The sequence below is a fragment of the Cupressus sempervirens genome, chromosome 5, assembly GCF_028749045.1.
Source record: "Cupressus sempervirens isolate cs-2001-9-10 chromosome 5, ASM2874904v1, whole genome shotgun sequence".
NCBI lineage: Eukaryota > Viridiplantae > Streptophyta > Pinopsida > Cupressales > Cupressaceae > Cupressus > Cupressus sempervirens.
This window is the reverse complement of record NC_143122.1, coordinates 972,968,183-972,994,176: the sequence shown is the minus strand read 5'-3', so window position 1 is coordinate 972,994,176 and position 25,994 is coordinate 972,968,183. Positions and strand designations below refer to the sequence as shown.

General features: G+C 34.1%; 1 protein-coding gene across 2 annotated transcripts in view; it reads left to right on the top strand.

Annotated features, from left to right (window-relative positions):
• Nucleotides 1-25,994, top strand: part of LOC149559193 (uncharacterized) — a 139,498-nt gene that overhangs the window by 98,195 nt on the left and 15,309 nt on the right. The window contains exons 4-6 of one of the 2 annotated variants that reach the window (XR_016365119.1): nucleotides 16,487-16,684; nucleotides 22,708-22,779; nucleotides 22,856-23,212. Coding sequence is in view for 1 of the 2 variants with exons in the window: in XM_089833121.1 (XP_089689247.1) it covers nucleotides 16,487-16,684 (198 nt within the window). In the remaining variant the exon portion in view is untranslated. Of the gene's footprint in view, nucleotides 1-16,486; nucleotides 16,685-22,707; nucleotides 22,780-22,855; nucleotides 23,213-25,994 lie in introns of those variants that run through there. The other variant, XM_089833121.1, reaches the window with a different exon arrangement.

The window sequence follows — 25,994 nt, the reverse complement described above, 5'->3', positions numbered from 1 at the left end:
TCCACACTCGTGCTCCTTCGGCACTTCAAGCCGTGCGAGTCGATCTCCTTCTGTTAGGATTCTCTTCTCGTGGCGTATGCAGGTTCAGAAACTCCTCCCTCGCTTCTTCCACCAAATCAAGCCGTTGTCGAGTCTTCTTCAACAATCCTTCCGTGCTCCTTTTTCCGTCGGCAATCTTCTGGAATCTCCTTCAGCGCTCTGTCTGCTGAGCCAGAATTAAATTTTCCTGTGCAATACGTATGTCATCCTTTTCCTTCAGCTTATTTTTATCTTTGTTCAACTGATTCGGCATTTAATTCATATTCGCCTGCCTGCGTACCAGGTCCATCGGGCAACGACGCTAAATGTTTACCTCATAGGTTAATTAAGAATTGCACGTAGACAATGAACATGAACACGAACACGAACACGAACAACAAAACTCTTCTTATTATTATTCGCATAAGCCAAACAATACATTATGCTTCAATGATGATTTACAATGCTTCCCGACGGGGGTATAAATACTTTCCGAAGAACCTTCCTGAAGGGGTCCGTCGGCTACATAACCAAAACCTTCCCGAAGGGACCCGTCGGCTACATACAAGAACCTTCCCGAAGGGACTCATCGACTGATACACAATTTCCTTTTCGAAGGGACCTGTCGGCTGATACACAATTCCAGTCGGCTGATACACAATTTCTACCGACGACAACCAGCAACATGCTTTGTCTTGAATAGCTACCTAGAGGAGATGACAGATTTATCTTTAGGATGAGAAACAATTTCCCATACTTTATTTTTTAGAATAGACTCATATTCTTTTAGCATGGCATCCTTCCAAACTTGCTGAACTATAGCTGATTCAAAACAAGAAGGTTTAGTGTCAATGAGATTACACATTAAAGTAGAATAATTATCAAGAGTTAGAGGTCTTTTACTTTCTCAAAAAGTTCCCTTAGGAGCTGAAAATTTTTCAGCTTCTTGTATAATGTTTCGTGCCCACAAAGGTCTCTTCTTCTCATTCATTGGAACACTAGGACCAGCTTCAGAGATGTCACAAATCTTAGAAGGGGGAGATTCCTCCCTCTCAGGGAAGGTGGAAGAAGTAGGAGCAGCAAGGGGGGAATTTTGACCAACTGAGGGAACATCCAAATCAACATCAAGAGAAGAATCAACAGATTTGCAATAGTCAAAATTTTCTTCAAAAGAAACATCTCTACTTAGCTCAATTGATTTTTGCCCCGAAATGTATATTCTATAAGCTTTTGAAGATTCGCTATAACCAAAAAAGATTCCCTTCTTACTTGAAGGATCTAATTTAGATCTTTTGTCTTTGGGAATATGAAGATAAATTGATCAACCAAAAACTTTCAAGTGACTTACATCAGGTTTAGAGCCAGAGAAAGCTTCTTCTAGAGTCATATCATTAAGGACATGATGAGGACTTCTATTTTGAACATAGACTGCTATCCTGCAGGCCTCTGCCCAAAGAAAAATCTGCAAATTTTGATCATGAATCAAAGCTTTAGCAGCCTCAACAATAGTCCTATTCTTTCTTTCAGCAAACCCATTCTGCTGAGGATTGTAAGGGACACAGAACTCCCTCTTAATTCCTGCTTCAACACAAAATGATTGAAAAGAACTTGAAATAAGTTCACCTCCATTATTAGATCTAAGAGTCTTAATTTTCTTTTGTGAAATGTTTTCGGCTAAGGCTTTAAATTCCTTAAAATTTGGATAGGACTTCATTAGACTCTTTGGTTCTAAGGAAGTAAATCCATGTCTTAAAAGAACAATCATCAATAAAAGTGACATAGTACCAAAAACCACTTAAGGAAGCTGATGACATTGGTCCACACAGATCTAAATGAATTAGCTCTAACACATGCTTAGATCAACTTTCACTTGAATGAAAAGGACTCTTTGAAAATTTTCCCAGGGAGCATCCTTTGCAAACACCATCATGAGAGGGACTAAGAAGAGTAAGACCTACAACGAACTTCCCTAAGGATGAGAGTGATTTAAAGTTGAGATGACCAAATCTCTTATGTCATAACAAATTATTATTAGAAGCAACATGATTTAGAACTTGAACTTGATTAGCTGAGAGCTTATAAAGACCTCCATGACGTTCTCCAATAATTTGAGCAGAACTAAAATCCAAATCTTTCTTCCAAGCAACCACAATTCCATTAAAAAAATTAATATTGAAACCTTTATCTTCTAAAGGCTGAAATGGAAATTAAATTCCTCTTAATACCAGGAACAAATAAAACATCACTGAGATGAAGGGGAATACCAGATTTTAATTTTAAAAGAGTGTTGCCTACCCCTTTAATAGAGTAAGATGCATCATCACCAATGACCACTTGAAGATGAGAATCTGATTGATTCAATCAAATTCGAAATATGTTGCTTGAACCTGAAGATGTGACAAGAAGCACTACTATCTATCAACCAAGTATTGCGATCAACTTGAACATGACTAGATAAAGATGAGATAAGTACAAGACCTTCTAAATAATCACAAGAATCCTTTGAAGGAGAAGAGTCTTTCGAATCAAACACAACCACATTGTGAAGATTGAGTTTCATAGTGCAATGCTTAGCAAAATGGCCAAGTTTTTCACACCTAAAACATTTAATCTTGGAGAAGTCTTTTTTTCTTTAAAAATCAGAGGATGAGGAAGGATTTTTATCTTCAAACCTTTTGAAATACTTCTTTCTTCCTTTTTTCCTTAAAGTCTGAGAAGTAAGTACTTGATCTTCTACTTTGTGAGATTTATGAGAGCTCCCTCTAGCCTCTAGCCAACATTCCTCTTGAATACAATCAGTCCTCAATCTTTCAAAGGTTGGAAAATCACTTCTGTTGCTGATACCTTGGATGAATGATTCCCAAGGAGGGAGACCATTCATAGTGAGCAAAACCAGTTCTTTGTCATTGACAGTCTCTCCAATGGTACTTAATTGATCCTTTAACACAGAAATCTTCTGGAAGAAAGATACAATGGAGTCACTTTTACACATCTTAATGTGAAGAAGCTGCATACGAAGTGCCAAAGTTCTGCTAGTGTTATTTATCTCATACACACTATGTAGAGAATCAAACATTTCCTTGGCAGATTTTAGCTTGGAGACATTAGGTACTAAATGATCCTTCATGGAATCAATAATTATTCTCTTGGCCAAAATTTTGTTCTTCTTCCAAGTAGCTTTTTCTACAGGATCAGTAGGTTCTTGAACTTCTGATTCCACAAATGAAAGAAGATCATTTTCCTCAAGAACTAATAGAATTCTGGATTTCCAAGAAATAAAATTAGATGCTCCTTCCAGTCTATCTTCAACCTTCAAACCAGGCACCATGATGGAAATGAGGAAGTAGGATTGAAAGAAGAAATCCAGTCCAACTTTAAGGATAAAAAACGCAGCTTTAATACCATGTTGAAAACAGGACTAGAAATCATAAACCAAACACAATAATGTATCCTGGGAAAAATCCTCTGCAATGAGGGAAACGACCCAGCCCCACCAAATAAATCCTTTTATTAATGAAGTAAACACAATTACACTACTTCAGAGACATTGCTCTAAAGTTTAGATATACGGTTGAGTAAAACAAAAACTAGCAAATCGCTAATTAACAACATCAATCACAACATATGATGATTGCCTTAGCATACATCAATTTGAATAATATTATGACCTGTTACGATGAGAATACATGTAGACCTGGCTTAGAAGCAAATTATATTTTTGATACAAGCCATGTATCCCTGTCATCGTGATATATGTTGTCGTTCAAATGGAAGAAAACTTATCAATCACTGAAAATGGGAGGATACATGTGAACGGTAACATATGTATTATCTGTCTAAAGACTCCTGTAATATCAACACTTGAAGGAAAGATAAGAATCTTGAAGTAAGCAGTGAAGGGAATTTCCACGTAGACATCTGTTATGTATTCTTGAGCATGATGCAATAACACATAATCACCTTCCTTTTATCCAAATAGTTACCATAACATCAAGATAATAACCTTCATCTTAAGCGAGACCCCAAAAGAAAGAGAGTAAAAGGATGCATTGAAGTGTAAAACACCTACATAATAAAAATACAAAATTTCTCCAAAAATCTGTTAGTACATATTATAATATAATTTGATAATCCTAAATCATAGACTTCTAGAATTTCATATAATGCTAATATTTAACAAACTATAAAGCTTGATAGAGATATTTTCAATGCAACCGAAACATATTCACATAGCTAAAACGTTGTAAAAGAGACTTAGAATGTAAAGAAAACATAACCTGAACGAAAGAGTCAATGTCTATGGTAATTCTAGTTCTATAAATGCCACCAACATGTGGCTCTAAATGACTCGATATCTGATAGAAATGTGAGAAGAAAGAATGAGGAGCCTATTGGTAGTGTTTGCTTGGTCTAAAGTCACGTGCAAAAAAAGAATAACATATTGCTCACCAGCACTCGTGGAGCCTTATAACTTTGACTGGGTACCATCATTTCGGTTTCCAAGATCATTAGTTTTATAAGATCATCGATTTGAAAGATTGACACCAACTTGAGATGGCTGCTTCTTAACAAGAGGAATTATAAAGATTATATTTTCATGGTTTAAAAACAAAAGAAACATTTATATATACATATATAATATATAATTAAATATATTAAGTCGTCATGCTATTGTGCTTTATCTATAGTTGTACCTATACGTACACATATATCTATATACGTGTGTGATTTAGAGAGTACATATAATTTATTATATCTTCTCTATATACGTACGTGCATATATATATATATATATATATATATATATATATATATATAAAATTCATAGATATCATCAGAGTATCATGGTGACATCATATATATATATAATTCATAGATATCATCAAAGTATCATGGTGACATCGTGTGTGTGTGCGAAATTCATAATGTTGATCATTTCCAAGGTCTCAAAGCAGGAGAGAGGTAATAGATCTTATCATGATATTAAATGTTTAATATTTCTCTTGTTGTAAAAATTGACCAAGTAGCTTATCGTATTGCCCAACGTACACTCTTTCTTGCCTAATCATTTACCCTTAGCCACGGTGATTCAAGATTCATACCTATTTGCCCAGTGATGGTGGTGCCTTTGTGCCCAATTCTTTTCTGGCAATGCTTCCACCCTTTTGACATGCTCCTTGGAAGGAAACTCTCCACAATTAAAATCATATTCTTCAATATAATGATAATTACCATAACAAGTTATTAATCATAAACTATCATAACAGCTAACTACCATTTTACTTCCCATGAATTCATGATGAATAACCAACCTTCCAAGATAACATTAAAGTATCATCATAATGGTTAACTAGCATGCCAACTTCATATAAAATTATAATGATTAACCATCTTACCATTTGACATGATCGTAACTAATTTTACCTGTCAACTGACTTCACAGGAACCTCAGTGACTATATGAACAATTTTAAATTGAGCCAAAAAATTGGGATGTAACAAAATCCATAGATAGACTAATCCTTGCTCACGAAATATGGCTATAGGAACCTACCCCATAAAAGTTTGAAGGAAGAAAGTATTCTATCTAAATTATTCACATATGATACCATTTGTCACATATAAGTTCTAACTATAGCATTATATTTATGAAACTATAGTAAAGCATAGTAATTATAAGTTTATACAAAGTATATAATAAAAAGTCTTTGAACTTAAAAAGGAAAAGACCCTTCAAATAATCATAAAACTTATAAAATTATACTATTTCATAGCCCCATCAATGAGCCTCCCATTAACCCTCCTAGAATCAACAAAACATCTAACGATAAATCATCACAAAACATCCAATCTAAACTTGGATATTGAAATTGCTCTTCCTTGGAGATAGAGACAACACACTGAGAATAGCTTAAATGAATTTGAGAAAAAATCAGCAAATCTTCCAAACTTTGAAGATGAGTATGATGCTCCAAAACAAATTGCAAAAAACCAAGATATTTTAGGGAAAAAATCGAAAAAAATAGACATGATTTTTAAGGTGAAAATTTGATCAAATCTGGACAACAAAATTTGAGACATGGATTAAAGATTACAAAGTTTCTTTTTTGAGAAAAAAATGTAAAACCCAACATATTGAGGAAAAAATTATAAACCCACAAAGGAATCCCATGCAACTTTGCAAATTACAAAATCAAATAATCTTTTAATGGAAAAAATTGTGAAAACCCAACAGAAATTTTATGAGGGAAAAATAATGAAAAGCTATTAGAAATTTCTGAAGGGAATTTTTTTTTGAAATCTCATCAAATAAACTTTCATGTGGTAAAACACGAGACTTCACATGGTAAAACAACACATGCAAGCAACATGCAACCACATGCAAGTAACAAAATGCACATGCAAGCAACATGCAAGAACATGCAACTCGCATGCAATCTTAAAAAATTAGAGACTTTTGTCCAAACAAAGAAAGTGTACAATCAAAACCCTCAACTATGCTTGCAATTTTTAGGAAAAATCTTCGACGACTGCCCACAAAATTCATAAATTATTAACAATTTTTTTTTTAAAATTGGAAAAAGATCAAGAGGTTCAAATTTTCCTTAAAAGTTTGCTAAATTGTCTGAAATCCCATAGACCCACTGTAATACCATGTTATGGTAGATCGATGTTGTAGTTGTATTAAACAAAGGAAATGAAAGCTCCTAATACAGATTTACAAATATGACGTTTGTAAAAAATAATAATCGTGAACTAAAGACGAAAATAGAAACTACTTAACAAACTAAAGACTATTTAAGATGACTGTTAAAGAAACATTATAATAGTATAGTGAACCTTACAATAGGGCCATTGGGGGCTTTTAATCTTTATTTGCTCCATAACGCATGAAAGACTAAAATGATTAGATCGGAAAAGTGTGTAATAAGATGTGAGTGGTAATAAAATGATTGAAAGACTAATTAACAATCTAACTACACAAATTAAGACAAACACTCAAGATAAAGGAGATGAAAAGAAGCTAATTAAAACAATTGAAAGCCAATAAGCTAACGAGCTAGAGCCTCTTTTCGTGAAGATTTCTCTCTTTTTTAATGCTCTAATTTGGTATGTGTGCTCACTTTGTGCTTCCAACATGGGTCAAATTAAGCTCCATGATGATGCAATGATGGTGATAATGGAGATTTGATGATGAGATATGGAGGATACTATTGAGAATTTGTCATTTATGTCATTATTGAAAACAATCCAAATTTGGCAATCAAAATGTCGTCCATAAGCAAACCTGACAAACATCAAGATGATTGATGAGAATGGGATGAGTTTATAAATTAACAAATAATATGAGATTAAGAAGCATGCAGAGTGATTGAAGTTACATACATGAAATAGCAATGAAGATCCAATATTCCCATGCATATGAAGCACACTTTAAATAGGAGATAAGAAACAAAGAAGTGATTGTTACATTTCAAAGTATAGTGATCTAATAACAAAAGAAAATGTTGATACTTATTCAATTTTATGATTTTAAACATGCATTGGTTCATAGCTAGTTAGTATCAAGGTTAACAATCATTATGAATGACAAAGGCAAATCAATTTTATTATATTAAACAATTATGACAGCAATTTGAGAAAAACTTAATGAATGTTAAATATAGCGATTGGTATAAACTACAAAGTCACAATTATGAAAGAAGGATTTTTTTTTTCAGAAGAGAAGTGGTGATTAAGAATGGGTATGATCTCTACTTGCCAAGGAAAAAATCAAAAGTGGTGACTGATCAGGTAAGTATTGTACAATTTTTTTTTGGAGTTAACAAGTGAAGCATTTTCAAGTTGACTCATCAAACATTTCTCTAGGTTGACTCATCAAGTATTTCTTAGGGTTTACTTGTTAACCGACATTGGTAAATTGCCTATAGAGCTATAAATAAGCCATGAGAAATGTATCACATTGTAATTTTCTCTTCGCGAGATAATAAGATTGGATTCTATTTGGTGGACAGTCCAAGATAGGTATGTTAAACCCTTTGTATTTTTTGTTTTACTTCTGTGTGCTTTCTTTTTTCAGATTATTGGTTATATTTGCATGTAACCATTCAATTTATGTCTTCTAATCCTAAAAATTGGAACAATTTTTATGTTGTCATTGATGTGAAACCTACTAGAGAGGCATTTACACACAATGAGAGTGCCATATCATTTGATTGATGAAGAAGATTTGAAAAGAAGAGATAGCAAGGTGAGCTAGTGATGTTGTTGAGATAGAGAAGTTAAGTATCATGGAATTACAATGGACACTTGATAAGTTAGTCCTTGACAAGATAATGTGTTGTTTAATCATTATATGAAGTGAAGATAAGTGAATTGATGTATGAGAGAAATGACAAGAGTCAAGTTAAACTCTAAGCTTGACCAAGTATCAGTATTGGTCGATCAATGAAGCAAGTGAAGTAGAAGATTAAGGAACTTAAGTAGATGCCGAACAAATAGTTTAAGTCGAGTGGTAGTTATTGTCGAGCAAGTTGATGAAGGAAATGTTAGTAGCGATCGAGCGTAGTAATGGCCGAGCGAGCCAGTTGATGCTGAGCGAGATAGAATAATATATGACGAGTTGCACAATGATAACGGAGTAGAAGAACATAGTGATTGCTGAGTGACAAAAAAAGTTATAGTTTATGAAAGCATAGAGTTTGAGGCCGACATAGGTGAAATTTTGGATTAGTCAAAACGCGTGGATGATAAGGATTGATGAGCTGGCGTATTTAATGCACGAGGAGAGTTTATTATGCGATCAAAGGCAACGATTTGATGAAAAATTTCTAGAAGGAGAAGGAGAACAAAATAATGGAAGGATTCGATGAATCTAATCTAACCCTAAGATGTACGGTGATGTTTAAGTGGTAAAAGATCAAAATTATCTATTTAAGGAGGCATAAGAGATGTTTTTGAAGGTTGGTTCGTTGTTGATTGATGATCTTAAGGAGAAGTTGTCAAGAGCAGAGTAGCAGAGGAGAAGTGTGAAGAGATAAGTGAAGTGTGATTGCTTGAAGGGATGCCAAGCAGATTAGTGATGGAGATGTTAATGGAGGTCAGTCAATGAACTAGTAGATGAGTGAATGAAGATTTGAATTTGCAAAGTGAGTTGTATTTTATAGATCAAAACTACTATTACTTTTTAACTATTGTGGCAGTCAAAATCATTTAATCAAGGTTGATCTAAAAGTCATTTTGTAAATCATTTAATGAAGGTGATATTCTAATGGAATGATCTAAAGTCCTCTAACAAGGCCACTCCTAACAGGGTGATTAAATCCTTTAACAAGGTCACATTTAACAGTGTGTTGTATAACCTTTAGCAAGGTTGGCTCTTAACCGAGTTCATTTCAGATGAGTGAAAAATTAGTAGCATGTTTTTTGGTGGTTTTTTCCAAATGGGGTTTCCACGTTAAATCCTAGTGTTAAAGTGTCATGTACTTGTGTGAATGTTACTTTATGCATGCTATTTTTACAATTGTATATTTTACTGTTAATCAACTCACATACACAAAACAAAGAGTTAACATGTTAAATTGTTGATGATATGCTCTATAGACCAAGCTATTTAATGAGATTGTTTGAAATTGTTTGAACCTGTTAAAAGTTGAATTGGTACATCTAGACCTGAGGATAAATGATTCACCCCCCTCTCAGTTATTCTAAATCATTTTAACATGCTATTGATATCAAGGGGGATAGGTTGGACAAAGGGGGAGCAGTGAATTAGGGGGAGCATTGCATATTCAAAAGAGGTTGTTGTAATGTCCCCACTAATAGGGTTAGTTAGGGACAAGTAATACCTGCAAAAGTAAACGTTAGAATCATAATTATAAAACTATGTTATTCTACCCTCTAAATTAATCTCAATCTTAAGGACGTCTCCAGATCTAGCTTCCTAGCTCATAGCTACTTTGTTGTCACCCCGGGAGCGCACCCGTTAAGATTCTTCTTGGATGGGCATCCTCTATCCAAGGCCAATGACATATGCATATGTTTGACAACATCGAAATATTCCCGTACGTTGATTATCAGCCATGGCGAACAATAAAGATCTTAAATATATCTCACATACTCCATGCTTCGATATTGACTTTCGGCCATGGCAGACAATGGAGATCTTAAATATCTCGCATGCTCAATGCTTCGAGTTTCATTAGTATCCATGGTAGTAACCTCATAGGTTAACACAATATTATCCACAAGTATGATTCATTAATATAAATTAATTCATAAATATAATTAAACAAATATAATCCATAAACATACCTTTCTTACCTTCTTTTTTGGGTCAATGTGGCTTATCCTTAGTCAGCCCCTTCAATGAATTGTTCCTTCTAAATTATTTCAACTTTATATTTACTTTCCAAAATTATTCATTTTCTAATTATAAAGAAATGACAAAATATACTTTTTTGTTTCTTCTTTTCCAAGAGTCACAACCTTTCATAATACAAATCCTTTGAAAAGTCACAACACTTCATAATTATAATCCTTTCAAAAAGTCACGACACTTAATAATTACAATCCTTTAAAAAAGTCCTATTACTTTATAATAAAAATATTTTTGAAGAGTCACAACTATTCATAATTATGACCCTTTCAAAGGTTTGCATCCTTTCAATATCATTGATACCTTTTTAGAAAGTCACTTATTTTCTTTATATTACTGTCCTCTTCTATTTTTCCTTTTTGAACTCCTCTCTTCTTCTCTTCCTTTTTCCCTCTCTCTAAAATAAACTCTCCTCCCTTTTATATCTCAATTTTAATGAGTCATGTCTCTTTGTTTTATTCTATCATATATTATTTATTTACTTATTTATTTGTGTTTATTTTATTTATTAATAAATTCTATTTAGAAAGTTAACATACTTTCTACAATATTGTCTCTTATACTTAATTTAATTTCTTCCTTTAATTATTGAAATTTTATTTTATTTTTAATTATATAAAATATTATACTAAATATTATTTTATTAATAATATAGATTAAATAATTATCATTTCTTTATTTTATATTTAAGTATTAGTTTTAATATAACTTTATTATTTATTTAATAATATTATATTATCTAGTTATTAAAGTTCTATCTTAAAATAGAGATATGACAGTTGCCATCAATGAAAAAGAGGGAGTTTGTTGAGAATTTGTCATTGATGTCATTAGCAAATCAATACAAAATTGGTAATCAGAACATCCATAAGCATTACTATAATCAAGATATTCAATAAGAATGGGACGAGTCTGTAAATTGAGGAATGATCATAGATTAAGAAGCATGCACAACAATTGAAGTTACATACATGAAATAGCAATGAAGATTCAGCAGTCCCATGCATATGAACCACACTTTAAACAGGAGACAAAAAATAAAGGAGTGATCATTACAATTCAAATTGCAACGATCTAATAGCAATTGGCAATGCTGATTTGTGCTCAATTGATTCACAACCAGTAAATAACGAGGTTAACAATCATTATGAACGACAGAGCAATTCAATTTAATTATATTAAACAATAATAGCAGCGATCTGAGAATATACTTAGTGAATGTTAAGAATAGTGATTGGTATAAAATACAAGGTCACGATTACAAAAGAAAAAAATAGTTTGAGAAGAGAAGCGGTGATTAAAAACAGGTACAATCTTTGCTTGCCAAAAACAAAGAACAAAAGTCAATGTACCTCTATGGAGACGTGACTACTCCATAATAAAAGACAACGATAATTAAACTGACAGGTCAGCAAAAAGAATTGCCATGCCATCACCAAGAGAAAAAAAATGTTTGTGAAAAGTACGGTTATAGTTTATAATAATTAAAAGAGAGAAGATATGAAGAAATGTATTCAAAAGCTCTGACTAATGGAGATGTGTCTTGAGGGATATATATAGATATATAAGATAAATCAAACTCATTGTTCTTAAAAATGTGTAGAGTGGTCTGTGTATTGTAGAAGATAAATGAATCTTACACATTAATTGATAGAGATCTATTATTGGAAGATTTATTTACAGATTTATGAACAGATATTGAGGAGATTATAATAAGAGGTTCTATTTGTGTTCATGATAGTTAGATCTCATATGAATATTGATATGCAGTGAATATACTTTGAGATAAAAATTTATGCTTGTGATATCAAGTTGAAAAAGTTAGTTAATATATAGATTCAACGCCAAGTGCTCTTCAAATATTACGCCGAATGGATGTAGAATGGATGCAAGATGAAGGATTTATGGATGCTATGGTTGACTAGACAATTTGGCATAATGTAAGCGCTATGCATAAAAATGGATGGATTATGATTGAAATAGGAGGCTTTAAATAGATTTTAGTTCAAGGTGAGGGGTCTCCAATATGCAACACTCGTCAACATAAATGCAAGTGGCATTTTAAAGAATGACATGTAGAGGGAAGGCTAGGTGGCTATTTTGGAGTAATATTGCGAAAAATGGAAGTTATTTTCCTATTTAATTAAAATAGGAATGTGCACATATTTGGATAGAGCTGGTTAATGGGAGGTTTAGAAGGATAATGTTGGTTTGAACTGGGGTTGGTTAGAGGTTGGGGGCTAGATGGAGGTTAAAGGGACAATGTTGGTGAGGAGCAAGGATGGGTTAGTGGATTAGGTTGAAGGGTTAGGCTAGGTGTGGTTAAAGTTAGGAAAAGTGACAAAAATGAATTAGAGCAAAGAGGAAAATGACAATAAAACAAATTAAATAAGACATTACTTAATTTGTTTTATTTAATAGACGAAAGGGGTAATCAATTAATTAGATGGATTATGGCTAAGTTGTCGATTCAAGTTTGGTTTTAGATATGGGTTCGAAAAACTGGTTTGCTGGTATAACAAAATTTTGAAATGGGGTTTGGGTGGGTTAGTACAAAAGCATATATATATATATATATATATATATATATATATATATATATATATATATATATATATATCCTATGAACATGAATTAAGATTAGAGAGTCGCATAATACCATATAAATAACAAAATCACCATAAACTTGTAATCATAGCATCATTGATCATACCATCAGAGCATCATATACTTCAACATCAAAATATCAAAATGTCAAATGATAAATCATAAAGTCAAGTTAAAGTATCATTTTTTAGTTTCAAGTTCAAGTAATGGGTTAATAATTTATTCTTCTTCTTCAATGGCATTTGTTGATTCACAAATAATGCCAAGGCCTATTGAATTGACTGCATCAATAACATTACAAGTCAATAAAGGCATCAATTGCAAGCTGAGAACTAGAAGCATCGAAGTTTGTGCGCTCTGCATTTATATCCCACATCTTCATCTCCCCTTTTTTGTATTCATTTTGCTTGTGGGAAAGGAGACACAAGTTGGAATGCACATATACTAAGTTCTTTTCTCTTTTTGATTGCAACCTATTGCGCTTTATTTAGTGGTGGAAGAACATGTACTCCAACTTCTTTCAAATGTAGATGAATTGGCAACCTATGAAGACAAGACAAAGTAAACAATTAAAATAAAATTATTTAAGTTACAAAATTTCTAGCAACCTATGAAGACAAAGTAAATTAAATTTATAGATAAAATTTATGATCTAATTTTGATTGCAAGGGGCTGTAGAAATTAGAATTGTTGCCCATGGAGGTACTACTAACTATGAGCATCCTTGCTAAATTTGTGACGAAGAGCGTCATTACTTAGGCCTCTTGCATTCCCAAACTCTATGAACCCATCTGTAATCAAATCTTGCGTATCATCATTAGGAAACAATCTTTCAAATGTTGCCTTGTACCCATCTAACACTTATGAATCTCTATATGGTGGCAGTTTTCTTGGCACATGAATATATTGCTTGCTATAATATTTTGGTGTCAATCCATAGGCAAGCAAATGTAGAGGAGTTGTCATCTTGTTCTATTGTTCTAAAACAATTGCTTGCAATTGTTTGAAGGTCTCCTCATTGTCTTTCTCTTTGTCATTTATGATTCTCACGATCTTCTCAAGCATGGAATCAATGCCATCATACACCTCTCCAAGGCAAGGCCTATCCATTTCAATGTAGCGAGCAAGCTCATAATGGGCTCGGTGAAGCAAAAGAGATACTACAAAAGTTGCTACCATGAGTCATCCAATATCCTTTGCTTAATTTTTGTTTCCCTCTTAGTGTTGCTTTGCCTCCATATAGACCAATCATTGGTGATCACCATATTGCGAAGTGCCACGTTCACTTTTACAAGGTGTCTCAAGACAATTAAGTCTTATGCAAATTTGGTCTCAATAACCTGTAATATAAGTTAGAGCCAAAAAACCACATAAATAGAGACTAACTTTAAAAAAGAATACACATTGCACGATCAAATTATGAAAATTAGAAAATGTAAAGTATTAATTTTAATTTTATTAATCTACTTCAAGTTCAAGTTCACTTACCTTCAATAGCTTGAAAGTTGAGAACAATTTGAAAATTCCTCGAGTCATGTGGTAGTTCTTAACAAACATTTGGATGTCCTCAGCCTGTGCATACATCTCTTTGATCTACCCAATTTCGTTTCCAATCTTTTGTAACATAAGATTTAGTGGGTGCAATGCAAAAGGTGCATAAAAGCTATTCTAATATTGATTTTCAACCAACAAACCAACTGCTCTACAATTCTTTGAGTTATCTGTTATAACTTGGACAATGTTTGTAGGTCCCACTAATTCAATGGTAGAGATGAGAATATTAGCAATGAATTGCCCCTTTTGCTTGCCTCCCACAATCCACGGATTTCAATAATATTGTCTCTTCAGGGGACACCACTATGCATTGATCAAGGGATGATTTCTTGCATCTTACTATCCATCTGAAATAGTCAATACCCCTGTCTTAGTCTATGAATCCCTTGTGAGCTTCTATGCATCCTCAACTCCCTAGACCTCTCTTTCCAACAAGGTGGTGCATATTTTCTCATAACCTAGTCCCTTATTCCTTCTTGGAGCTTCATTGACAGTTTTCAACATCTTCTTCCAGTTTGAGGAGTCAACAACACTTGAAGGCAACCCGCTTGCATGCATTTATGCATCTTCCTATATCTTGGTTGGCAATGCTCTGACTATCATTTTGAAATCGAGTTTCCAAAGGTCCCTTTCTTTTGTGTGGAATGTGTGCTTGAGTTTCAATTGTAGTCTCAGCTTCAGTAGTATAAAAGGGTGGTCTTCTATCACAATATTTGAATACAAGGGCTGCATTCCATTAGATTTTGTTTTAGTGGTTGTATTTCGTCTACATGCTTCTCTCTATTCCACTTCATGCTTCATGATATATTTTAATACTATTTCATTTGGTATAGGTGCATCATCTTTTCTAGGACATTTCTTGACTCCTCTTCTAGGGTATCCACACTAATGGCCTACCACTAGATAATATAAACTATGTCTTTCTATACTATAGCCTCAACATTTCCAACGAAATCCACTACCTCTTGGAAGGAGTCTTATAATATCAATACTTCCACAAAGGAGAATCATAATTTGCATCTATTCTTTGTTGTTCATTATTGTCAATAGAGGAAGAGGTAGATGCCATTAGATGCCATTGTAGTTCCTATGGAGAACAATTTTATACATATTCGAAATAAAGACAAGAGGATGGGAAAAAGAAGGTAGATCTTATGGACACTGAAAGATAAATGAAAAATTTTTAGAACCTTAAAAAAAAAAAATCAAATGAATAAAAGCTTACCTCTTTCAACCATTAGAAGCTTGCAAAGCTGTAGGAATGACACACAAACACTAGATGAAGACTGAAAAATCAATCTTCCAACTTCCTCTTGCTCAACCAAGCTTTTGCTCAACTACCTGTTTGCTCCACCCCAAGAGAAACAATCTATGTGTACACTAAATGAGCCATAAAACTGAACACAAGTCAGTTTAAAACACTTATTTAAAGTTATGAATCACAAAATTTAATAAAATTTGCAATAAAAAATGACTTAGCAATCACTTTTACTGACAAGTTTGAACTGGGTTCAAAGAAATTCGATGTGGTCCACCGGGTTGAACATGGTTCAACTGGTATTGGACCACACACTGAGCCCAAACAAATTCTGCAACTCATTTAATGTCTAAAAAATAAATTTTTTATGAATAACTTAAACAGAATACTAAAGCTAAGAAGTTTCTAATACCATTTCAAAGAGTTTGTTGAAGTTATTACTATGTCTAATATCGGTCTTGCCTGATATCTCATTTTTTGTGGCATTCTCAAGAAGTCTAAGCTAAAGTTTTTACTATTTCCTGACTTATGTTGGTTCTGTATCCATGCCTGCATCTGCACAATTTCAAGTACTCAATTTTTAAATTTTTTTGATGAATAAGAAAATTTATTTGATCTTAGATATTCCTTATAATTATAGCTTGTAATATTTCTGATCTCTTGTCAATCCAGGTGTTAGTACAATTGCTGGAGGCAAATCAAACAAATCTGGTCATTTCGATGGACCAAGTCAAAAGGCAATGTTTTCTGCCGACTTCGATGTCACTTTTGTACCCAACATATGTGCTTTATTAGTCAGGGATAGGGGAAACCAGATGATTCGCCAAATCAAATTGCCGCCCACTGAATGCATTCAACATTCTGGCTTAGGTTTGTGCTTCACTTATTTGTTCAGTTTTGTTGGTAAACAGATTTGTCACAGTAGAATTTGCCCAACGGAGTGTGTGGCAAACCGTTCACAACAGTTGGATAGACCCTTGGTATGCGGCCTTGCTCTGCATTTAGAGGGGCAGCTCCCTCGTATGATATAACTTTTAAAGGGTTTTTCGAATAAAGAATCTAATACTAAAAGGTGAGAAAGCTCATGATGACGAATGCACCACATGACTCCAAGGCTTTCCTGAACTACTAAATTAAAACCGCTAATATCAACAATCAAGATCTACGCTTGAAAACTATTACTAGCACAATGCTGATCCACATATTCATATACATCTATACCATGCCTTGAGAATGCTCACTAAAAAGAGAATCAACATTTCTAACAATTTAGATTTAGAAGAAGAGAACTCAAACTGCACATTCCTTTATTTTCTTGCACCAAGAACCTAAGAGGAATTTCTGATTACAAAGACAAAATTTGTACATACTTTCCAACTATCAACTCCTAATCAAAATTTTAGCATAGTGCTCCCTTTTTCCAAAACCCAAAAAGTCCCTTTACAAAGCCAAAGGGGGTCCTTATATAGACATAGAGGTTAATAACTACCTCTTCGTGGTTAATAACCACCTCCAAAATACGTGATTTTGGGAAGTTAATTAACCTCAAGAAAATTAACCTATACAAGGAAACTTGCAAAAACAAAACTTTAGCTAGAGTTCCTAAAGATGTTTACATATACAATCGCTGATTCTTCTAGCTACTAACTCTATCTATCGGATCTATCCAGACACAATTGATTTATCCCAGAAAGCCCTAAAATGTGTAGCTCCCATGGCAATCTCTATAACCTTTCAACACAACTTGCTATAAGAGTATTTGTAATAATCATCTTTTTCAATCCTTCCAGTCTTTCAAAACCTGGTACCTGCTGCAACTGGGGACATTTGGTAATGACAAAGCTCTCTGGGCTTGTTTAAAACTCAATGCCTTGTATACTCTGCGGCCTTGGACAATTCCCAATAAAGACACTTATCAACCTCTTTAACTCTTCGATACAAATCTCACCCTCTGCTTTGGGCATTCGTTAATGAAGGCTCTCTTCAATCTCTTCAATTGCTCAATAACTTTTATACGCTCCAGCTCTAGACAATACACAATCCAGATCCTTACCAATCCATTCAAACTTTTAATAGTTGGCACATCCTTCAAGATTCGGCAGTGATTAACAATGATCTTCTTTTGACAACTGGCATGCCCAATATTTGGCAACTTTGTCAAACTGCTACATATTCTTATTTGAAATGTTGTAAGATTCAACATATCTTTTGAAAAATACATTCCTCAACTCTTCACATTTCAAGAGCACCAGACATTCTAGTGTGATTACTCCTCCGACCTCCACTTGTTTTTCGTCCAGCTAATACATCCATGAATGTGGTCTTACTGGCTCCACTAACTCCCATTAAAGCTATAAGAATGCCAGGTCTAAAAGTTCCACTCACATCTCACAAAAGCTGTAGCCGGTCCTCTGTTATGCTTTGTTTTAATCGTGCTCAAATTAGCATAGGCCAGGAGGACACTGGTGAGGGTTGTGACATATGGCTTTATCCCTATCAATTGCATTTGATTAAATACCTCCAAGGCTTTCTTTGCAAACTCATTGTGAGTATACACTGCGATCACGACATCCCAAGAGACAACTCCTGGTCGAGGCATTTCTTTGAAGATCTTTAAAGTTTGATTAAGATCATCGCTTTGTGCATATCTTGCAATCATTGTATTCCAAGAAACTCCATCTCATTCAGAAGCTTCATCAAACACCATATGAGCTCCTGCTAGCCTTCCACACTTAGCATACATATCAACTGATGCATTGGATACAAAAAGCTGAGATCGGAAACCGGTTTTAACTATGTGGGTATGGATCTTCTTTCCCTGTCTCAGGTCACCAAGCTTGGCGCATACGCTCAATGTTGTAGCAAATGTGAAGTGATCCACTTTCATTCCCAAATCATGCATTTGCCAAAATTATTTCTGAACATCCTCGTAATGTCTATATTGGGCGTACCTTGAAATTAATGAATTCCATGAAACTATAGCTGGTTTGAGTATTTTGTCAAGCACTTGTTGCGCCTCATCTCAACTCCCACATTTGGCATACATGTCCACCAAAGCATTCACAACTTATGACATCTGACGAAAATCCATTTGCAATCACGCTTTTATGAATAGCCATAACCTTTTCTGAAGCTTCCTATTCCGTGTATGTCTTGCAATTATAGTTGTCCATGAGAACCCATTTCGTTCTGACCTTCTTTCAAAGATTTCCAAAGCCTTATCCAGATAGCCACTCTGCGCATATTCGGGAACCATCGCAGTTCTTAGAAAAGCCAATTTTGTCTAGGATAATGCACAATAGTGGTCATGATATCATCATGGTGGTATTTCTTGCAGTGTTAGCGAATTGATATATGTTTTATTGTTTATCCATATACGTAACAGAATCCATATATGTATTTGTTGTGCCACTAGTTCAACTTCTTAGCGTGAGGCTAGGTAACACAAGGCTGACGTCTTGGTTATGTCAGTTGGTCACATTAGACAACATGCCTTTGGATCAATATGCCTACCGTAGCCTCCTGAATTAGAATTGTGTCACCCGACAATTCTTCCAATAACCTCACCTATCGATGTTCCACTATCAAGGAATGCAATGTCTTGCCTTACAATCATTTTTAAGTAGAGACCCTTGATACGTGCAAATTGTCTTTCCCCTGTGCACATCCTAAAATGACTGCATTCCATGAGACTACATCGTGTTCTTGCATTATGTTAAATACTTGGCATGCATCTTCTAAGTTTCCACACTTGTTTGAGATATCACAATTCTGCACATGTAAGCAAAACATTCACCATTGTAACCGAGTCAGCTGCTACATCTTCCCATCGCATTTGAAAAAAAGAGAGCCAAGGCCTCCTTGGCACATCCATTTCCTCTAAACATTCACTGGTTGGTGCACCAAAATCATCTCTGAGAGTTTGCAATTTGTTAATTAACTCGTCTAAACACTAATTGAAAAGTCAGATCCATCTGCATATTGATGGAGAGCTTGCAAATTTGAATCAGCGGACAACTTGGTGAAATGCCCACTTGGCTCCATTCTTTGAAATTTCTCCTGGTATGACACCTTTCTCATTTTTGTAAATCTCGTCCTCTGCAACTCCTTGGGTGTAAAGAAGCTTTTCTTCATCTTCTATCCGGCTGCTGCATTATTAACCAATGTTGCATATGTCACTTTAACGAGTTAATAACTGCCTTATACAAGTTAATGAAAACATGTTTTTGAACGTTATCATTAACCTTTTGAGAGGTTAATGAAAACGTGTTTTTGGAGGTTATCATTAACCTTTTTAAGAGGTTAAGAAAAACACATTTTTGGAGAGGTTAATTAACCTACTCCAAAATGCGCGATTTGAAAGTTATCATTAACCTTTGAGAGGTTAATGGTTAATGATAGATTTGAAAACACGTGTTTTGGATCTCAACATTAACCTACGATAATTTGGAGCTCAGAAGCCGGATTTTAAAAATTCCAAGTGCTGTGCGGAGCTGGGAACGAACCGAAGACATGAAAGTTTAGAAACATACAAAAAATCAGAGATAAAAATACTATTTCAATGATTAAAATGAGGCAAGTTTCAAAATATTAACTGTGGCTTATAGCATTGGAACAATTCTATAATTGGGCAACAAGTTTTAAACCAATAAATTGTTTCATCTGGGTTTGTCCATTTTGACTCTGTAAAGGTAGGAAAAATACTAGAAATTATACAAGAGGACGTGAAAGAGGGTGATTCATAGTTCATTATCAATTTATTGAATTTACTTCCACGTGATAGTGTCATTTATTCTTAACTAGCACTTTCACCCAATGGAGTAGGGGGTATGTCGATAGTCGAAAAAGTTACAAGTCTATAAGATGATTGCACACATATATTTGTTTTTGATAGACATTTAATTAATGTAAAAGAAAACTGAACATTCAAATAAATAAATTAAACGTTGTTAATTTGAAATAGTTAAATTTAATTGTTCTTCAATTCATAATATTCATCATAAAACTTTAAAAGAAATATAGAAGAGGGAAAAAAATAAAGATACTTTAATTGCAAGAACAAATGGATTCCAAGAAGTAGAAGTTTGAATTGGTAGTACAAATGCTTTTCAAAAAAACACAATCTACATCGCACAAGGGGCATTTTCTCACCATACCTGCACCACAACAACTTTGCTCATTAGGGAAAGAGGATAATGAAATGCATAAATGTAACCAATAAAAAAAGTGACGAGTAATCTTCATTTCCTTGATAATTGTATATGGATTATTTTTCATTCTTAAATATCAATCAAAGGAGATTGGATGTCCTCTATGAAGGTTTTCTATTGATTTAACTCTTGAACCAATATTAATTTTTGCTTTTTGAAGTGCGAATCCTTGGGATTTTTGTATGGTGAGTGTCGATGACATGGATAGTAGTATCTCTCTAAGATTACCTAGGGATATATGTATTACATAGGTTAATGCTTTTGGTGATCTTGATTCCAAGGTGGGTTGTTGGAATTCTCAAATCAAACAACCACATATAGAGGCAGTTCTAGAGGTTTACAACTAGGTGTGTACACAATATCTACCACCTTCCTAATTGATCGATGGTGGTGACTCATTTGGTAACACGGGGGGAGCATTGCTACTGCTTATCACAATAATATCCATAGAACTTGATATTTTTCCACAACTAACTGAAAAACTTTCAATAAATTATTTAAATTTCATAAAGGACAATGGGGAATAAGCATTTTAAAACAAATGAAACAAGGAAAAGAAAAACTAATCTCATGCCAATATGTTAGTAGAAAAGAAAACGCTTGTTCAAAAATCTATTTGATTAAAATTAATATTTTAAAATATACAGATATAAAAATAATAATTATAATCAATGTTAAACCATTTCTTAAAATTTTGAATAGAGTTAAATGAACAATAATAGATTTACTATATTGTTTTGGTGAATTCAACATTTAAACTAAATATTGAATTCCAACCATGTCATAAACAAATTTGGTAAATCCTTTTTAATCAAATTTTTAACTATTTGGTAGGATAATAACAAAATTAAAATTTATAATACTTGTTTTTTAATGATATAAAATTTATTTGAATTAAATTTAAAATTTGTACATGCTTATTTTTCCTTTAACCTATATATTTCTAATTACTGAACTATAATATATATTTAAAATTATTATAAAACTAGCACTTGTACCTATGAGAGGTTCAAGGGATAAGCCGATAGCGTAAATTTAGACAACTATCATTATATGAAATTGCACAGAATAGTAACAAGTTTAACAAATAATTCTTTATGATAAATAAATCTATTTGTCAAGAAAATAATGTTTTTTAGTGTGGTCCAATAGTGCATAACAATCATGGTTTTTTAGAAGCAAAGGAGTAGTATACAACAGAATGGAAAAAAATTATTTGAAGCATGCACAATGGTTGATACATATGTTTACCAAGAAATGTATGTGTAGACCTAAATAGTAATTATAATAAAATTGTAAAGTGTCATTTAGAACATGCATGCTATTCGATAGAAGCAGTTTTTTTTAAGTAATAGTAAATGGGCCAAATTTGACAGTACAATGTATTTGTATAGATATTACTTGTAGGTTTTCCCACATTACATTTATATATTGTCTATATGACAAGTCAATTTGAGTTTTGTCGGCTCCTTGCAGCATATAGTGAACCTGTAAAAGAGAAGTAGACAAAAATGTTATCAAACAAATGTAATACCTAGATAAGGTTTTTTTTTTTTTAAAAGGAAAAGTTTATAGAAAAGTGGAAGTGATTACGAAAAAGTACCTTGTCAAAGTGAGAGCAAGGACAATCGAGCTTCTTCTTTCTTTCTAATAATATTATAGGGGTTTTTTTTCATTTTGCAGAAGCGCTCAAATGAGAAGGCAGGTTCAATTTGAAGGCCTTGTATGGATTTGACCCTTGATATGGCTGTAAAGGTGAGGCCTTGTCTTTCAGTTTTACCTATATCAATTGTGGCCCGTTCTAAAGTTAGGCCTTGTGATTTGTGTATAGTGATAGCCCAAGCAGTGGTTAGTGGTAGTTGGGTACGATTGCCTCGGGTAATTGGATGGATTGGTATGGTTTTTGGGTTGTTGACATCCCATGGAGGCCCATTGTAGCTATCAAATGTGACAGTAACATATGTTGGCAACTGAGGAGGCTTAGAGGAAGTGGCATATACAATGTCCTTAACTACACCAAGGGATCCATTGACAAGGCCACCTTGTATCCATAGGTTTGCGGTAAGCATGACACATTGGAATTTACATATGAGTACTTCTTGTGAGAGTTGGTCATCTGTATATGTTTCAACATTATTACGTTGAGTATTTATAGCTACACAGAGTGCAATAGGTACATTTAGTTGTTTGAGTTTTTGTTTATTATGTATAGCAACTTGTTCATTTGTGGCAAACAAATGTATTGCTTGGTTGAATTTCACTTGCTCATTTGGTGGAAGGTGTGTGTTTGTGCGCGTCATTAGTAATTTCCAGTCATCCTCGATTGGTTCAGCATTGCGCATGTTTTGTACTGCATGACAAAACTTTATTTGTGTTGGGTCACAACCATCTTGTCTAAATATTGTTTGTAATGTTACAATGATATTAAAATTGAGCCAAAGATTTTGAGATATTGTCTGTCCTACATAAATAGGTTTGTCCATAACAGGAGGTAGTTGTGCAAAATCACCAATTAAAATTATAGATAGTCCCCCAAAAGGAATATGTTGTCGGTGGGGAAATGCCTCACATAATCTCGAATCAATTTTAAGTAACAATTTCGGGCCTATGAAACTCATCTCATCAATCAAAATATATTTGATGTTTTTCATTTTTTCTTGGTACGTTGTTAATGTTTGTCCTTGTAGTGGTTTCATTTCTCTAATTGGTATCTTGAGGGCTGCATGTATAGTTGTTGCACGTATATTAAATGCGGCTATTCCAGTTGGTGCAAGTACAAGGATAGGAGTTAATCCATGTGGGGATGTATTTTGAAGAGACGTGTGTATGCAATTGATTAGATATGACTTTCCCGTTCCTGTTGTTCCTTGCAAGAGCATGTACAAAGGTTCAGTATGATTATTTGCAATGGAATGGTCTAAAATTAGTTGAAGGGCCAATTGTTGTTTAGGTGACAACTCGTACTAGCAATTGTACTCATGTTTTGGTGGCTGATTCGCTTGTTGAGATATCTTAGTTCTAGGAACAAATTGGTTTGCATCTTCATGCAATTGTGTAGGAACAATGTGACCTTCCCAATTGTGGTTATTGTCAAAATCACGTTTACCCAACAAGTCAAGTTCATTAAAGTTAAAATTATTGGAATGAGACATATTTGAAATAAGTTCCCACTCATTCAATTGGGGTGGGTCTTGTAGAGATGGCTCATCCTCACTTTCAATAGCTTCTCCCAAATCATTTTGAGTTTGTTCTTTGCGATTAATATGCCAAACATTGTATTTTTGCAATGACATGGCCTTCCAATGAGAAATGATTGCTTCTTTTGAAAGACCTATATCTTTTGTGAGTGAACGAAAATGTTTGTACAAAATAAGCTCACTCCAACAAAATAGTTCAAAATTTTCAGTCTTTGGGTGGTACCATATAAAATTTTGGGTAGACTTGAACAATTGCTTTATCATCTCTATGATGCCATTTGCACCCTTTACGATTGGCCGAATATGTATATGATCTAGCAGACTCTATGAGCTAATTGACAATCAGGCAGGTTTGTTAAGCGGGGCCGAAGATTTTCTATACTAGTTGGTATATTATCATCAATTTTGCATTTAATTAACACCAATGCTAGAGCTTGGCTGCGATGGCGCATCATAAGGTTAAGTAGGAAGTATGTAAACCGTGGGTGTTGACCGAACCTATTGTCATGGTAACGCATAAGGTGCAGTGCATATTCATGAAGTTGCACATCTCTTGCTCGAGGTTGCATGGGTTGTGTTGTTCCATTTGGGAATAGAGTTGGAAATGCCATGTCAAATAGTCCCTCAATGGTGTACTCATTAATTGGTGTTGAACTGATGTGGGGCCAATCGAGTTTGGAGTTAGGTTCATGGTCCAGGTCCAATGATTCCTTAATGATTTGCAACTCACGTTGTTTGTTTGGTAGACTGACCATAAATGAAGTAGAGTTTTGAGTGTTTTGTTCGTGGTCAATTGGTACACTTTCAAGGTCATTGTTGGTTGAATGTGGGTCTTCATGTTTACTATGTAACAAGGGAAGCATTTCAGAGATGTCACTAGTAGTATCTGGCAAGACCAATAATGTGCTCTCATCAATTATCACGTCATTGTAATAAGGGTCATATTTGATTTTGTATTGGAGTGCATTGTGGATATGACTTTTATTGACATAACAATCATAAGCCTTCCCATGTGAATTCAACTTACGTACTATTAAAACATCCAATTCATGAAGCCTACGTGGCAATGTTTTTGCAATGAGTTTTATATCTTCGGGGAAGCTAATTGTATGACCACTATATTTGTATTGTCTGCCATGGGCATGTGTTACTTGTAATATTGGATTAACGTGTGCAATGAGCATTTCTTCTACTTGTGTGAGTACTTTAAGAACATTTGGTTGTTCGAGTGGGTCCATATTGTTTGCAAGTGAGAAACGATTAAGACCTTTCTCTACAATGCATCTTCTACAAGCTATGTCTTTGTGTGAGGAGCGCACAAGCATACCCGAGTAACGCTCATTACATATATAACACGTGTGTAAGTTGGACAATGCATCTACCCTAGTTCTAAATGACTTGGTCGCGTCTAAGAAGGAAGATGACATATTGAAATCCATATCGCTTGATGGGAGTGGATGAAGTGGCCTATGTTGTGAATGGTTTGTCTGAGAGGGGGTACACGAAGAAATGGCATGGTTGGTTGGAAGAGTTTCTGTAGGCAAACATAGTGGCTGATTTGATGTATGGTTGAGTCGTTGCATGCGCTGGAGTTTTCGACGAGAACTAATTCCCTGTTTATGATGAGCATAATACAAACGACTTCTCTTACGTGTATGTAGTTCAATGGGGCTATTGAAGTGTGAAAGGCTTTTAGATGTTTGCACATCTGGAAGTGGAGGTGGTGGGGTTTGTGATGGAAGTTGTGTTGAAATGGGTGGATTGGCTAATTGA